The following is a 17,650-nucleotide window of genomic DNA, read 5'->3' as shown; positions in this document are numbered from 1 at the left end:
TGAAGAGATCAAGCTATTTCACACGTATACACGTGCTCAGAAACACAAGCAGATGAAGTATTCTTGAGGCTAGCTAAATAGTGAATAGATTGCGGCATGCGCCAACATGAACATATACATATATTTATTGGAATCAGTAAAGGATGGTTATTTCCACTATGTATGATAGCAGTGCTGAGCAAAGGAAAGAAGGCCGCTTTTCCCAGTTTCAAGTGTGGCGCAGTTAGAAAACAAGTGAATTAACATAAGTGAAACTCAGAAAGGCGAGGTTGGATAAGCCAAGAAACCAAGGCCATATCAGACTAGGGTGAGCTGACATTGGATACGAAATCGTGTGAAAGAACAAGGCTCCTGTTCAGAAGGCATGGACAAAAACAAGAAGACGTCAGAGGTCTATTAAAGAATAGTGTTTTAATACACTGACCGCTCAATTTGGTGGTCTCTAGTCATGTGGGGAGAAGAAGTTGGACGAGCATGATGGTCACACCTACGCACGAGGGCAGAGTGTACCTTCACTCCCCTGAATTCCCCGGACCAAGGAATATGTTCAAGGCCAAGTTCAAAGACCTAATTGACAGTGGGCTACTGAGGTGATGATGGATATGCTAATTGGTGGGAAGCTATGGTTAAGACAAGCTCATCTGCATCTGGACTTTCAGCCTGCGTACTGCTAACGTCGGTTGGGAAGGTATGGACCGAGGTTGGAAAGTAACCAAAGATAGAGGACGGCATGTTCAAGGGTCCTATAGTTGAGTAGCCAATTAGACATTGTATATTTAGTGACATTCATAGTGACATGTTTTAAGGGAAGGGTTTAGTTAGCCCACCGGATGTTCAGAAACAAATCATTTTCTTCCACTGCCCTAAACGAGTATGGATCGTATACCTAGATGATCCTTGGAAAACCTATCACACTCACCATTAGGTTTTTGTAGTTTGCCACGTAGGATGATGTTAGTAATACGCAGGTTAAACGTCACCTATGACGATTTTTTACTATAAGAATGTAATTTCTTATGAAATATTTTGAGAAGTCTCGAGTGAGATCATGAGGAATATCTGTTGATATCCGTTGTACTCCCTGTTTTAGATAATTGGTATTAAAACAGTATCTTTTGCCAATTATCTGACTTGTTTCTATTATTTATGTTTGAGTAAACTCTGCATCCACCGTCCATCACGAAGGTATTGCTAACCCATCTTAAAGGACTGAGAAGGAACCTATGTTTACCGCTGAAAATAGTCAGAATAGTGGGAGAATTGAAACCACCATGTTAACAATGATCATGAGTTTAGTTAATGTGGCATACTGCAGACCACGGTAACTAATGTTAATCCATCAATTGCATTGCCACCATTTCTGTTATTTATTTGTGCATTTGTAAGGCATTTGTAAGGTGCTTGCACAACAAGCACATTGTGTTTCAAAGCACCCACGGGGCAATAGGGAGAGAACAGGGGAGTAAAAATAGAACACTTTAAGATAGAGGCAGACCTACTAGGCCTTGTGAGCATTCAGAACATGCAAGTGCAGAAAGTGAGAAGGGGTGGTGGACTAAGGGTTAAGTGATGAGTTTATCAGGTGATAAGTGCTAGGGAGTGAGCAGCTGTAAGTGCCTAGGTGGAGTGGTGTATCACCAATAGATAGGTAAGTGCAAGCCTGTGGTGGAACAAACCAATAGGTGCCAAGGCTAAGTGCTGGGAGGGGCAGAGGCTTTAGGCAATTGTGTGTGGAAGACCAGTGCCCAGGATGACACATAAGCACCCTGGATACCAATCTCAACAGCTGTGAAGATTTAGCAGAGGAGGGAGAAAAGGAAAGGAGGAGGTGAAAAGGAAAGTCTTGAGGAGCTTCTGAATTTGAAGAGATTGGCTCAAGATGAAGAGGAAGGGGAGGCTGCTCAAAGGGAGGGAGCCTGCTGAGGAAAGAGATGGGCCATTTAACACACTGCGATTTGGTGCCAGAGGAACGTAACAATCTGGAGTAGTTAGATGCCCGGCCCCAGACAGACTTGTGGATAATGCAGAGGGATTTGGATTTGATCCTTGCAGAAACAGGGAGCCAGTAGAGAGTTTTTAGTGCTGGAGAAATGCGTCCCTGGATTTGAGGCTAAGGATAAGTCTTGCAGCCCTATTCTGGATTAGCTGGAGAGGTCGTAGAGAGGAGAAGGGTATATTTAGGAAAAGGCTATTGAAGTAGTGTAGCCGGAGAGAACTAGAGACATTGAGCTTCTGGGGGAAAGTGAGAAAAGGAAGAATTCCCTTGGGGAGGTGGAGTTGAAAGTGGGACTTCTTGGCAAGGTCCTGAATGTGTGGGATGAAGGAGGGAGAGGAGTTGAAGATGGCTCCAAGGTTTCTGGCTTCAGATGAATGCGAAGCGGGTCAGCGGCCAGAGTGAGGGAGAGTAAGTGGGAGCAGGAGTAGGAAGGATCTCAGTCTTGCTGGCGTTTAGGCAGAAATCATTAGAAGTACACCAGGACTGGATGACAGATAGACAGTCAGGAATTATAGATGAAGCGAGAAGAGGATCAGAGGGAAGTTGAAGAAGAGTTGTGTGTCATCTGCATAACACTGGACGTTGGCGGAGAAGGTGGAAATTATGTGTGCAAGCGGGGCAGGATAGTTGTTAAAAAGCCAGGGAGAAAGGTTGGAGCCCTGGGAGATGCCACAGGTGGAGATAAAAGTGGGGTTGGAAAAAAAGCCGATGATCACCTGGGACAGACGGTCACTGAGGAAGGAGGTCAGCTATTCCAGTGCCTGCTCTGAGATACCTAGGGTATCGTTGAGCCATTTTATGAGGATGGAGTGGTTGACCATGTCAAATGCAGAGGAAAGATCAAGTAGAATGAGAACAGCTGGAGAATTGGAATCAAGAGATGCGAGCAGTTCCTCACAGGTGTTGAGAAGAGCAGTTTCTGTGCCTCTGGATGCTCAGGGAGAGACCGGTTTGGAGGAGACCTTTATGGAGCAGACAACTCCGGTGACCTCATCAGGTGTGACAAGAGAGAAGGAGGAGAGAAAGGCAGAGGGAGGATGGGAGTCAATACGGGGCAGTGGGTTGGGTAAGGGGATGGGGAAAGGGATGCAAGGGTGCTCAGGATGTCCTGGGTTTTTGCAGTGAAGTGTGAGGCCAGTTCATTGCAGTGGGCCTGGGAGGGAAGAGGTGAGGAGGAGACTGTGGAAGGGTTGACTAGTTCCCTGCAGATTTTTAAAAAGTTCGCCCATGTTGTTAGATGCACCACAGACACAATTCTGGATGTGGGCTCTTTTCTTGGCATGGGTGGAGAGTCTGTAAAGTCTTTGGAGCAGGCGACAGGCGAGTTTGTCAGAGGGTGAGCGTGACGTCTGCCACTTCCGTTCCGCAGCTCTGCACTTGCGTTTCAGGGATGCAAGTTTGGAGTCGTACCAGGTGCTACACTTGGAGGCATGTTTCAGGTGGATCCACATGACTGGGGCAAGAATGTCAAGGGTATTAGTGAAGGCAAGATGAAGGTTGCTGAGAGCAGAGTCAGAAGTAGAGATTGTAGTGGGGAGAGAGGGGGGATCAAGGTAGATGTGAAGGTAGCAGCTGACACTCGTTTCATTGGATGTATGTTCGTGGTCAGTGGGCTGAGAGAACCCAGGTGAGAGGAGAGAAGAGGAGAGAATGGTCTGGCCAGGAGAGTGGGGTGGTCTTAGGGGAGGAGAGTGAGAGATCAGTGTGGATGAAGGCATCAAGAGTGTGACCGGCTGAGTGGGTAGGACCAGAGTGGAGGAAGTGCGAGGTGCAGGGTTCACAGAAAAGAGCGGATGCTGTGATTGAGGAGTCAAGGTGGATATTGAAATTGCCCCCAAAAGAAGGAGTTTAGAAGTGGTTGCGAGGGGAGAGAAGGAGAAATCAGCCCAATCAGAGAGAAACGGGGTGATAGAGCAGGAGACCTGTAGGTAGTGGCAATGGTCATAGAGGAGGAAGTCGAGATGACCAGCTTGCAGACCAGGCTCTCAAAGGAATAGTAGGGCTGGGTGAGTGTGAGGGAAGAAGGGGGCCACTCAGGGATGATCAGAGCAACTCCACCACAAGCATCGTTAGGGCGAGGCTTGGAGATGATCTTATAGCCATCTGGAAGAAGGGAGTCAAAAGCAGTGACTGAACTGGCAATGAACCACCTCTCGGTAAGAGCAAGAATATCCAGGTCAATGTCTTCAAGAAGGATGCAGATGTCGGCAGAGTGTTTGATGGCAGAGTGAGCATTAAGTGTTGCAAGATGCAAAAGGTCTACAACTTTGAAGGTTTTCCGAGAAGGGGTACAGGGACGTGGTACACCAGTCAGAGGAGGGGGAACAGAGAGAGTGGAGGAAGAAGCAGGTATGGGAAGGAAGTTAATAAGGGGTGGCAGGTGCCGGTCAAAGAGAAGGAGGTAGGGTTGAGGACCCTGAACCAAGATAGCACCAGTGTAAAAGACATTAATGATACACCTAGATGAATTGTAGCCCGCCAAGAGGACTTGCTATTTGGTGCCACCATTAATAGAAGAGGATGTGTAAGGTGAGAGTGTAGAGATGAGATGAGGAGTCCATAGATCTGGGGAGGGGACAGAGAAGAGGATATCCCCACTGTTAGATGTGTTAAATGTTTTTAAGCCACAATATCCTCCTGGATCATAGAGACACAGCCCTCCTGTGAAGGAACCCCTTGCTAGCATTGGGGAATTAATCAAAAATATAAAATGGTTAGTTTGGCCCATAAAGCCTCCCTCATTGGTATATGCGATCCAGCATTTCTCAGCAAAGCATCAGGATTAGATTTTGTGCTATGCATTTTCATATGTGTAGCTTGCGAAAGCCATGGTGGCCTATTACCAGGGGGACTCCTTCAACTGCTAGGGCCTTTTTCAACTTGCTTCCCTATCACTTTGAATAATGGGCCAGCCCACGTGCGGCATGTATCTGCTTTACCAGGCAATATGTTAGAGTTCCTGCTGCTGTTCAGAGTTTGCTGGTCCATTGAAGAACTCAGAAAATCTACCTTTGGATATGCAATTGGCACCATTACCATGGGGGTTGACAATCGCATTCTCTGTCTCATCTGGTTTATATGTCCTGGACCACTAACACTCTACTTATTAAACTTCATTTCAAGCTCCCCCAACGCCATCAAGATCTCACTCAGTCTCCCTGATGCCAGCTATATATGCCACCACTTCGGCCACAGTACTCTTCTTAGACAGGCCTGGCAGCCTAGACTCATCTCCATTGCCAGCTACCATCACCTTTGTTTTGTACACCCCTCACTGCTTGCCTGCCACCCTCTGTGCCTTTGCTGGGACTTCTTTGAGCCCAGGTACAAGCCTTCTATTCTTTCTGGTCATTTGAGGTTCATATTTCTCAGAGTCTAGATCCATTTCTAAACTAGAGAACCTATTTGTAATTGGGACTATATTTTCTACCACCTCGTTGCTGTTCTCAGTTGTAGCAGCACCAGAACTCCCTAAGGTGGCTTCCCCGGGAATATAGGCAGTGGCAAGTGTAATATTTCTCTTTATGTCTGGCAGGAATATGTTCAATTATGCATTGTGGTGCCAATCCGTCTAAGGTCATTTTGCCAACAGGTATGAGGTCATTTGTGCCCCCAACCTGCCCTACATTCTGCCCTACTTCAAAGTCACATAGAGTTTCTTTACGTATGCCCCCTATTTTCCCAGACAGAAGTCCACTAGTTATGGGGGATGTATTGGAGCCGGGGTTATCACCTTCTATCGCCTGGAAATCCCCTGCATCTCCCTCTACCACAAACTTTGATTTTACCCCCTTCTTCCCACTAATCTCTGTATTCAACTCTATATCACTTATTAGGCCCTATATTTCTGTAATGAGTACATTGACCTCATGTATTGGTTGAAACATGGTGGCGCACTGTTGCCCGGCTTACAATATGGCTGCTGCCTGAGAGGCTCCTGCAACAGCCCCATTATCCTGTTTTAAATCTTTCATCCTGGGAACCTGCTCACACTCCAGAACTCTCACCTACATTCAACGAAAACTGGGGCATCTTTTGAGCCTAAATCTGTCTGAAACCGCACACTGAAAGGTGCAGCACCAGACATCAAATGACTGCGGGCCTGCTGAAACCGTTCGGGGTGAGGCGGGTGATGGGCACTCGCATGAGACGTGCGAAGCATGGTGGCCGAACCCCGCGACTACACCCGTGCGTGTCCACGGTGACGGAAGCACTGGGCCCCTTGGTAAGCAGGGAGTAGATCCACAACCCTGCCACCCTCCGTATCTCCCCCGCACCAATTCCTGAATGGAGATGCCGACTGCTCCGGGATCAACTGAAGCCTCCCCTAATCCTGCCTGAGGCAGACATGAACTGCAGTACTATCACGGCATGGCCCGCACCTTTGGGGGAGACTTGACATAAGGCACCAGCTGGGCATGAATAACCGTCACCCCAAGGATACTGCCTCTGAGATACCAGCGAGCCGGGGAACAGAATTGCACCAGTCCACTGTGGGGCCCCCGTGCCCATACCGGGTTGGTCCTGAGCTGAGGTGGCCCCTCGACAGGGGGCCCGCTGATGAGGAGACCACTCTGAGCAAACATTGGACATATGGTTGTGAACCCTCTTCCCTCCCCCGATCATCTGGCCCGGTTCCTGGCTTTGGCGTGGGGCCCCACGGTGAGAAGGAGGGGAGGCAGAGGGCGGAAACAGTCCTGCTGCTTGGATTCATACAGCGAAATCACTGCCAGTGGCTGCTTCAGACTAGAACACACTACGGTCCTTCCACTTACATCGACACCAGGAGCCACCCTGACGCGATGGTCCATGGTAACCGCCTAAAACTTCAGAGTAACTGGTGAGTGGCAAACCCTGGAAGCTTGCAGCTGCCGCCCTCTCCCTATACCCTGCATGTCGCTCACTGGGTCCGTGCTAAGTGCTTTGTGCTTTGGCCCATCGGGTCCTGCCCTCTTGCAGCGCCAGGTTGGGCCCGCTCCCCAGCGTGCCTCTCAGCTTAGGCCAACGCGCTGCGATGGAGGAATCATCCACGACAGCAGGGACATTGGAGTGGGCCACTGCCCTGACCCATCTTGAGCTACTCCAACAACTTCCCCAAGCCAACCTCCATCCCTGCTAGATGTGGCCGCTTTAAACCAAATGTTACTGGCCTAAAGAGCAGCACTGACAACCTGCGGGCAAAAATAGACGCCCTAATAGGCAAAGTCGACGTCTCGCTATACAAATAGACAAACTGTGCGGGCGCATGACCGAAGCAAAACAGCGGATAGGGGACGGCAAAGACAAAGTGGCCACCCTACAGCGGGAAGCGGCGGAACTTCAGCAAGCAGTGGAGAAAGTGATGGCTAAAAATGAGGATTTGGAAGGACGATCCAGTCAAAATAATATACGGATACTTGGCATACCAGAGTCGACTGCTAACGACAATAGGGAGAAATGTGTAGAAAAGCTGCGGGTGGAGGTCCTGAGCGACCCCCCTTTCACTGCGATGTTTATGGTCGAGAGGGTCCATCGATTACTAGCCGCAAGACCTCCACCTGGTGCCCCGGAACGCCCCATTACTGCCAAAATCTTCAGTTGCATGGACTGTAACATTATTCTCTGCACAGCCCCGGAGAGGGGGGAGCTGCACTGGGGATCTTCCATAATCCGGTTGTTCCCTGATTTCAGCCCAGGGGTGCAGGATCAACAAAAGATGTTCTAAGCAGCTAAAACCACCCTTCGCAAAAAAGGTATTAAATATATGATGCTGTACCCCGCCAAACTTCGGGTACAGTATAACACGTCCACAGTCTTTTTCACCTCACCCGAAATAGCAGAACGCTTTGCAACATAGCTGCCCAATCCTGGAGGATCCCCGGAGCGCTCTCTACACCATCCCTGAAAGGCCACAATACCAAGTTGACCCCTACTATGCGGTTAAAGTAAAGGTACAATAGTAACCCTGGTGTTTTTCGAGCTGGACCCAGTGGCATCACTATATGGCCATTGCCAATGGACCACGCTGGCTGCCATTAGCGCTCCACTGTTATTGTTAGTTGTATGGGACTAATTGAGGGTAGGGGGGTGGGATGGGAGCCGGTAGGTTACTGTTTCTGGCGTGGGAGGGGCTGGGAAGGGCGGAAACCACAGAATGGGTGGGCATGTTTACCTGTTTTAGTTCTTACGGGTTCAGGAAGACACTCGATGACTCACACAGTTCACAATGGTTTAACACAGCCAGTTGCTACAAGTGTCACAAGGCACAGTCACACTTCATGTTTCACAACATTGCCTGCTGTGATCCCATCTAGACAATGGCTAGTCCAATAATACGTAGTCAGGCTGGGTGGCACTGGCTATTCTCACCTGGAATGTAAGAGGGCTCACTAATCAGAAGAAGTCTTGATTGATTGCTAACTATAGCAAGAACCACAGGGTGAATGTATTATGCCTACAAGAGACACACTTGACCCAGGTGCCCCCCCTCCCTAGGCTACCTGGATGGGGCATCCATAGATATGATTCCTCCCACACCTCCCACTCCAGAAGAGTAGCCATCTACATACACAGCACACTACAGTATAGATAGCATGAACAGATCAAAGATGAAGAGGGGCGATTTATAATGCTAACGGGTGAGATACTTGGCACCAAACTCCTCCTAATTAATATCTATGCACCGAACACTGACTCTCCCGGGTTTTTCCACCAATGTGCCAGGCACATTCACAAGTTCCCTGATTATGAGACCATCTGTGTAGGCGATTTTAACTTGGCCCTCATATTAGAACTTGGTAGGTCCGCAAAAACACAACTGACCATTCCACAAGCGGTTAAGGCATGGTCCTCCATTTCTCAATACCATGATTTAAATGATATTTGGCGGAGCAAACACCCTGATGATAGAGTATACATTCTTCTCCGGGGTACACGGCAGCGCCTACAGGATTCACTATATAATGGCCACCCTCCCCTTACTTCGGAAGGTCACTGTGACATCCATCCTCCCCCGGACCCTGTCCGATCACTCCCTGGTGTTGGCCCGCTTTGTGATCTCAGGATCTACCAGGGCAACTTTGATGGCGGTTTAGAGCTGCTGCCCTCGAGAATGTAGCTTTTGTACAGAAATAGAGCAGGATATTCGTACCTACTTCCAGGCCAACAAAGGATCTATTCCTGATCAAGGCACAATCTGGGAAGCCTTTAAAGTGTATATAAGGGTATGCTGTATCTCAAAAGACAGTGGGGTCCTGAAAGCCATACGGCGATCCATGCAAACATTGGAGAACAAAATTTGTGAAAAGGAGAATAGACAGGGCATATCGGACAACCCAAGATACTCTGTGAACTTTAGACACTCAGGGAAGAGATCCTACAATTGGCAATAAGTGAAGAAAAGTACATTGGTGATCCAATACTAGCAGTGAAACACGGGGAGGGGGACCGATGTAGTAAAGTGCTGGCTTGGGCCATTCGCAAGGAATGCCTATCCACCAGTATAGCCAAGGTCGAAAACCAGAATGGGAGTCTTATAACTGACCTGCAAGGGATCAATAGTGAAATTAGGGAATACTATGAACAGTTGTATACATCTCGCCTTACCCCAGACATGATGAACTGACACGTTATCTAGATGAGATACCCCTGGGAAGTGGGAAGGCCCCGGGGTTGGACGGCATAACCTCAGAATTCTATAAAGCTTATGCTGACTTGTGATACCTCACCTGTTGGGTATGTATGATAGCACAATGGCCATTGGTATCTTACTGGAATCCACCAGATCCGCCCTAGTGACTGTACTTGTTAAACCTGGGAAAAAACCCAGATTATTGTAGTTTTACAGGCCTTTATCCCTAATCAACACGGATAACAAAATACTAGCGAAGATACTAACAGACTGCATATTTCCACACATGCCAGCCTTGGTTCTTCCCGACCAGGCTGGCTTCATCCCAGGTAGGTCCACTCAGAATAACCTAAGACACCTATTCACACTCTTGCACAATGTAAACTCTGAGGTCCCATTGGCTATTGCAGCCCTGGATGCCGAAAAGGCCTTTGACTCTGTTGAGTGGCCCTTTCTCTTTCAGGTGCTTCGCCGTTGTGGGTTTGGACTCACCTATATCCGTTGGGTTAAATTGCTATACTTGGCCCCCAGAGCTACGATATACACAAATGGAATGACCTCGACATATATCTACCCCACATGTGGCACCCGCCAGTGCTGCCCCTTTTCCCCTGTTCTATTCGCCCTCGCGATGAAGCTTTTGGCCTGTCATGTCCGAGACCTAGATGCACACTGTGGGATTCGTATTCGCACACACCTATGCACCATATCCTTGTATGCTGACGACATCCTTCTATACGTCAAGCACCCTCAACAAAACTTAACCCCTGATCAAATTTGGAGAATTCTCGGGACTCAGGATCAACTGGGACAAGTCCAAAATCCTTCCCCTGACCCCGGTGGTGCAACAGACAGACGTGGGTAACAGGTTCTGCTTGTGTCCCAAGGGGATACGATACCTTGGCATCACAGTTTCTACTATGCGGGACAGTCTATGCTGTGATAATTATGTCACTCCGTTGGAGATATTGGAACAAAAGGTAGAGACCTGGATATTACTCCCCATCTCCCAGGCAGCCTGCATAGCTCTAGCTAAAATGGTAATACTCCCAAAACTTCTTTATATCTTTAACAACGTACCAATATGGTCCCCCTCAGTTACGGGAATCAGGTACGTAGGCTGATGACCAGATTGGTATGAGCAGGGAAACAGCCTAGGATTGCCTACAACATGCTGGCCCGGCCATATGATTTTGGTGGGCTGGAATCCAGATATGTACATATACTACTTGGCAGCCCAGGTACAATACATAGCCGGTTGGAACCCACCTAGCCCCGACTCTCCACACTCCCTCTTAGCGAGAGCAATCTCCTACCCCGATACACTTGTACAGAACAACGAAAGAACATTTAGAGAACATTTTCAAGCACTCGGAGTTCAGACCCTAAGGGACCTAGTTCGAGATGGGCTTTTATACTCTGGGAGGAGCTCTGAATTAGGAGCATGCGTTACGCTGTGACATTGCTCCATTACTATAGACTTTGAGGAATTCTAAGGACCAAATGGCCCATTTTCCGAAAGCCCCCACTCCCCAAACAGTACAATGCTACGTGATCAAACATGTGTCCACTTGGAAGCTGGTATCTACCATTTACAGGTTGATCAGAGCCGGGAGAGGGGCCAAGAACCACACATACAAAACCACTTGGAGGACATCACTGGGTAAGCGGTTGAGCGAGGACCAATGGAAACTTATTTGTGTGCAAAACCTCTATATATCCTTGAACTGTAGCTACAGACTGATCCATTAGAAATTCATCCATCAGGTATATTACTCCCCGCTCACCTTGAGTAGGTTTTTCCCGGAAAGAACTCCCGCCTGTTTGAGATGCGGAACTGAACCAGCAGACTTTTACCATGTTGCTTGGAGCTGCCCCCACATCAGAACTTTCTGGGTCGTTATAGAAGAGGCAATGACAGAAATGCTTCCCCTAAAGAGGGACTACTCGCCTGAGCTCTGGCTACTGGCCTTAATCGAAGGAGGTCCTTGTTCCGAGAAAAAACTGTTAGGCATGGTCTCGGCTGTGGCCAGGTATCTGGTGGCAAGAACATAGGGTAAATCCAACCCCCGCTGCATTTCCGAGATGGCTGGAACATATGAGTGTATATGAACAGAGAGAAACCAGGTACGTGTCAACTCTTCCTGCCTGCAGCCGCACATTAGTTTATTGGCCTCCCTACAGACAATATCAATTGGCTGCTGCCCAAAAAACACAGTTCCCTGTGTCCATCCCAGGTCCCTGGAAAAGCGCAGTGGCCTGAACTCATGATGTCGGACACAGTGATACATTGTACCCGACACCCCTAAATACTTCATACGTGACATATACAAATCCTAAAGAATGTGTGTATCTGGTTGTCTCCTTGCAATAACTTTGTGTGCATCGATGGAGGTCCTAGGGGGGGTGAGAGGATGTAGTTTGGACAGTTTGGGTTTGTTAATCACTTGTTAATGGGAAAACAATAAAGGAAGTTTAAAAAAAATTGTATTGGTTCAAACATTTTAAACAGCTTACTATGTCTTCACCGAGGGGCGATTTCCGAGATGGCTTTCTTTTAGACATCTTTGGCTTGTGTTACAGCTACTATAAAACAATTTGTCAAAGTAACCCAACACAGTCTAACATTGGTTAAAAAGGAGAAAATAATTTTTGGTGGTCCTATCTAAAATTAGCTCATGTACAAAATTGTATAAAAATAACCAAAATATATAAAAAGCAAAAAACTTCACAGAAAGCCAGTTAAAACAATCCACTCTGCAACCTATTTCATAACCTGACACTATTAAAGGTTTCATAGGTATCTAAAATTTGCTAAATATTGCATTAAGTCAAGTATATAAAATATACAAAATACTTTAAGTATTGTTTGTCAGTAAGTGCCTAAGTTGCAACAAACTGGTCCCCCAGCGGGCTAGTTGTGATCAAAGCAGACGGGTAAAAAATCGGCATAGGCTCCGCACAGCTGAAATGTCTTCCCAGACTGCCTAGATCCTTCTTTGAAATCCTTCGACCAACCAGCAGGGCAAAAAAAAAAATAGCTGAATATTGGGGCCATAAACCCATTATAGGTCGAACTGGTCGAACATAATGGGAAAGATGCTGATGCTGATTGCTATGCGGCCGGGCAGTAGCAGAAATGACAGCAAAGTATGCGCCGTCTGCCAGAGGCATATGTGAGCATCTAAGATACAGGTGTAAGTGAGCGGCTGGTGTAGGTAAAAAATCACCACCTACTTGGATGCCAGACATGGCAAAAAGCCATGTAGTGGAACCAGCAGACCATCAGCCATCAGGCCAGTCAACTAGCAATTGGAGGATACAGCGCACAAATATTGCAGGGTTGATAGATTTAAATACTGCTCAGGACATGCGCAGTCCTTACTGAGCAACTCTCTACTAGCTCATGAATCATCCCTAGTCTGGCTCCCCGCCCTGGGTCCAGTGGCTGGTGCAGCAACTCTGCAGGAATAATCTGCGCCTTTTCCAGGAGAGATGAACACCCTAGTGCAAATGGTGCAAATGTTCAACCGTGGCGTGGGAGCAGCCTTTGTAAGAGGTCACAAAAATAAAAAAACACAGACACCTTTGACAACTTGGGAGTTTTGTGGCCTCCAGCAGGTTCTTCGTTGCAGCGTTACCAATGCTGCACACAGGAATAGATAGAATAGATGTGAAATGGGACTCTGGCTCCTTTTTCTTGGCTCCACACCCTCAGCGCAAACACCTGCAGCACCAATACTGCGCCCGTCCTCACCACAGGCTTTGCCACTGCTGGCCCAGTGAGGGGAATTTAAACGTGGCAGTGTCTCACCAGCAATTCAGGTGTGACTGCTCCAGCAAGGTCCTTCTCGCCCACACAAACGCTGCAGGCACCAACACCTCACCTTTCCTCGCCATGGGCTATTTGCTGCAACTTCTCTCTTCAGATCATCCATATTCAGCTCAAAGTTAATCTCCTTGCCTCCCTCTCTTTTACGTAATCTTTCTATTCTACCACTTTGCTACCCTTTGTTATCTGTTCAGATTTTTGAAACATTTTCATCTAATATTTACAGTGCTTTGGCAAAAACGTTCTATAAATCTAAAGAAAATACAAAATACAATAGCAAATTTTACTCATTTTACTGGCCACCTCCACTACTGATCCCAAACCCATGTAAAAGAAAAACAATCCTTCCTTGTTAAGACCTTGCAAAAAGATGGCATCATCCAAATTCCAACACCTTTTGGCTGAAAATATTTCCTCTCATTTCCTGTCACTCTCTTGATCGAAAGCAAATAGATGTAATTCTGTACTCCAGACCATCTCCGAGATCATGGCCTCATGTGTCTATATCAAGAGCTGGTTCAAAGACTCACTTGAACTCTCCAAAAGCAATGCTGCAATCTTGAGAATGTCATAAATAGCAAAACCCAAGAAGGAAAAAAGCCCTGTCAGATAAGTGTGCTGCCTACCACAAAGCCATCTTTGCAACCAAAAGGAAGCACTACTCTTCTAAAGTGAGAGATGCCATCAATCTCCCTCCAGAGCTCTATAAGACTATCCATACTTTAATTTCGCCCTTGCTCACTGCTTCATCAGTCCCACAAAACTCTGACCTCTGTGATTTCCCATCCTCTGTCTTTCCTTTAAAAAGGAAGTTAATTAGAAAAACTACTACTTCCCCTCCCCTCTAGCACCCTATCCAACCACTTCACATCCAAATCAATTAGCTGCAAGCCACCTCCAACTTTTGATTGCTAATTGGTCACTGAAGACAACAACCATGAGCTGCTCAAAGCACTTAGACCAACTCAACATTCCAGTGACCCCTGTTCTTCCTTTGCAGCTCTCCATGCTCATATTCCTTCTCCTTGTGGCTCTTCATTAATTGCTCTATTTTGAGCTATGTCAATGACAATTGCTCTGAAATACTCTCAATATCCTCTCTTCTCAGAAAACACGCTATAGACCGCAACAATCTTGCAAACTTCTGACTGGCCACTGTTAGTTTTCCCAAATTCTAGAAAACATAATATCTGTCTCACTCTAAAAAAACATTGAAGAAAACATTCTATTGCATTATTTAAAATCTGGATATCACTTGGTCACAGCACTCAATCTGCCTTGGTCCCAGTTTGGGATGAGGCTCTACAGATGGATTACTCTGGGAACCTAAACATGCTAATTTGTCTCAAGCTATCTGTGGCCTTCAACACTGTGAACCGCCCCATCTGGCTGAAGAGACTTAAATCAATCACTGGAGTTTCCAACCATGCCATTAAATGGTTACACTCTTTCACTGAGGTTGCATAGGGTTATACTGGGCAGTTTTGCTTCACATTCTAACTATGTTCCATGTAGCATGCCCCAAAGTTCCCCTGTCACAACTTTTCAACATCTATGTAAAGCCTTAATGGACCTCATCAAATCACTGTAACTCCTTTGTCATTCCTTTTAAGGATAAGACACAGATGTACATGTGCCATTCTGATGACAAGGGTTAACTTTCTGCTTTTTTCCAAAGGTTTGCTAGGTATTGACTCCTGGATGAGTAACCATTTACTAAAGCTCACTGGGTCCAAGGCTGAAATTCTGCTAATGTGACCTCCTCATCTTCTTAAAAAAATTGATCACTTATGCTTACCTCCCAACATTTTCGGCCAATATTTCCTGACCAATTCCTCTGTGTGTAGCCTCTGCTTCATTTTCAGAGGCCAGCATAAGGCTGAACTGCCAAATCAGCACTGCAGTTAACTCTTTCATCTATCTGAATGTCCCACGCAAGGTGCTCCCTTACATACCCGAGGGAAACCACTCTATCATAGTGCTTTACTCAACTCAAGGATAGATTGCTGTAACATTCTATATGAGGCCTATCATTTTACACATTTTCTGCCTCCTATAAGTCTAAACCATAGTCACCCACTTGATTTTTGGGCTGACAAGATATCAGTCAGTCTACAAACACTGAAAACATCTTCGCAAGGTTCCCGGTTGCATCCACAAAAAAAGCAAGATGTTGTGTCACATCTACAAAAGTATCCATAGACTATATCCACAATAACTGCAAAGTAAAATCCATTGCTACCTAATAGGAGGACCTCCCTTCTGATTGGAATCCAATCTCCTTTCTAACCCAACCTCTAGTTGCAGGGTTTTGGAGACAGATGCTTCTGTTTCTTGGGCCCCCTACACTGGAACTCACTTCAACCACATCTGAGAGACATTATTCCTCCTTAAAATATAGAGCAGCAATCAGAACCTTTCTTTTCTAAATAAAGTGAATGTCCTCTCTTCTACTGTTCTAGATCCAGCGCTCATGCACCCCTCCCCTCCTTTTCATGCTGCGTCCTTCCTGCCAACTCTTGCTAGTGCCAAGAGGCAATTCAGTATTAGTGTGCATGATACAAACAAACAGCACAAATAGTTGGAATGTTGACCATGAAGGGCATCTGTGCTTGATAATAATGGTAGGAAGTGATGATGATGATGGAAGGCACTAGTGCGTTTCTACTTCAGATAAATGATGATGGGCTGTTGGCCATGGACCATTTTGTTTTGCTCAACGGCCTCTTACTGGCTAGTCTCATAACCAGCCGTGGCTTTCAGATTCTGTTATTCACATTTTTACACATACTGTATGTAATGGTCAGTCTTTTCTAAGCTTATGGTTTAGAAAGTCAAATGTTTAGAGGCATTTAAATTAAACAGACCAACATAATTTACTTCAGATCTCTTGTCTAGAGACCTGATTATTTGCCACACATTGCAGAAGGCCTGTTGCCATCATCTAATGGACAGTCATTTTTCTCTTTTTTGTTTTCAAATGTTGACATTTTTGTGGATTTTGCCATATATATTGCACTGCAAAGAGTGCAACTTCTGATTTTTTAAAAGGTGTCAGAGCAATGTGCCCTTACAAAATAGGACACCCTCAAATTTGACTGATGCTGCTGCTGATTGACTTTGTCGCGGTAGCATCAATGAATATGCAGTATTTATATCTAATTCTCAGCCTTGAAGAGAAAATGCTTCCAACCTGGTTGCGATATGGACATATATTGCATGTTCATGTTTCTGTATTTCTCAGTTTGATATCAGCTACAGTTAATGGTATGACTACTTTGTAATTGCAGGTATCTGTTAATATAGAAATAAGATTAAACAAGCCAGGAGTTACCTTAACATGGCAAGACTCTGTGGCAAACGTAGGGATCCAGTGGTATGACAAGACTGTGTACATTCGGGTACTCAGATACTACCATTAATCACATTATCCAATGCTGAGAGCTTTGTACTGTCCTCACCAGAACCCTGATGTGGTCTTACAACTGTGTTGTTGTCAACCACCAAATTTTAATTGTAGTTAAATGAAGGCCATTTTCAATTCAGCAACACGTGTTTGCTTTCACCCACTCTACTACACCACCGACGACTGCAGCATTAACAATGGAAGGTGAAGTCTTGCCACATGTAAGAAGATGCAGGGGAGAGCAGAGCCTAGCGGAACAATGACTTGGTAAACGTTAAATTCACAGCGATGTGAGCAATGAAAATGAATATGTTTTGCAACAACAAGTCAATGAAGAGGGAGCCTGCATGGACAAACTGATGCAAGGTGATTGTTAACATTATTAAGGTGACTAAAAGAACTTACATTGCATTCAGGTACGCGCACTCCCAAAATGTCTTCAACCTTCACAACGGCATCTTTTGCTACCGCTCCAGTCCTTGCATGCTTAACACTTATCCTGAAACTGGTTATCTTGCCATTGGGCTGCCTTGGAAGAAACCAAGTCATGTTGACAGCTGTGGAATTCACTGCCTCCACTGTCAAGTTCACTACTTTTCCAGGTGCTAGAAAAGAGATGAACCAAAATAAGGAGGAACAATTAGGCAGAATGAATTCATCAATGTACATGGATACAATACATGTATTCCTTTCCCAACCGTTTTTTTTAATAAAATCTATTAATGAAATGTCTGTTAGCTAAATTAAGCAAAGAAAGTTTACACATGTTCCCATGAATATAGGAAACTCCATATTAGACCATACTGT

The 17,650-nt window shown here is 46.1% G+C and overlaps 1 protein-coding gene across 12 annotated transcripts in view; it reads right to left on the bottom strand.

Moving 5' to 3' along the window:
• Positions 1-17,650, bottom strand: part of PTPRQ (protein tyrosine phosphatase receptor type Q) — a 2,012,995-nt gene that overhangs the window by 1,274,770 nt on the left and 720,575 nt on the right. For all 12 annotated transcript variants that reach the window (XM_069629300.1, XM_069629298.1, XM_069629293.1 and 9 more), the window contains one exon: positions 17,249-17,448. In XM_069629300.1, coding sequence (XP_069485401.1) covers positions 17,249-17,448 — 200 coding nt within the window. The remainder of the gene's footprint in view (positions 1-17,248; positions 17,449-17,650) is intronic.

This window comes from Ambystoma mexicanum, chromosome 12, assembly GCF_040938575.1.
Source record: "Ambystoma mexicanum isolate Mex_15411 chromosome 12, UKY_AmexF1_1, whole genome shotgun sequence".
NCBI lineage: Eukaryota > Metazoa > Chordata > Amphibia > Caudata > Ambystomatidae > Ambystoma > Ambystoma mexicanum.
The sequence above is the reverse complement of the archived record's forward strand: the minus strand, read 5'-3'. Positions and strand labels throughout refer to the sequence as shown.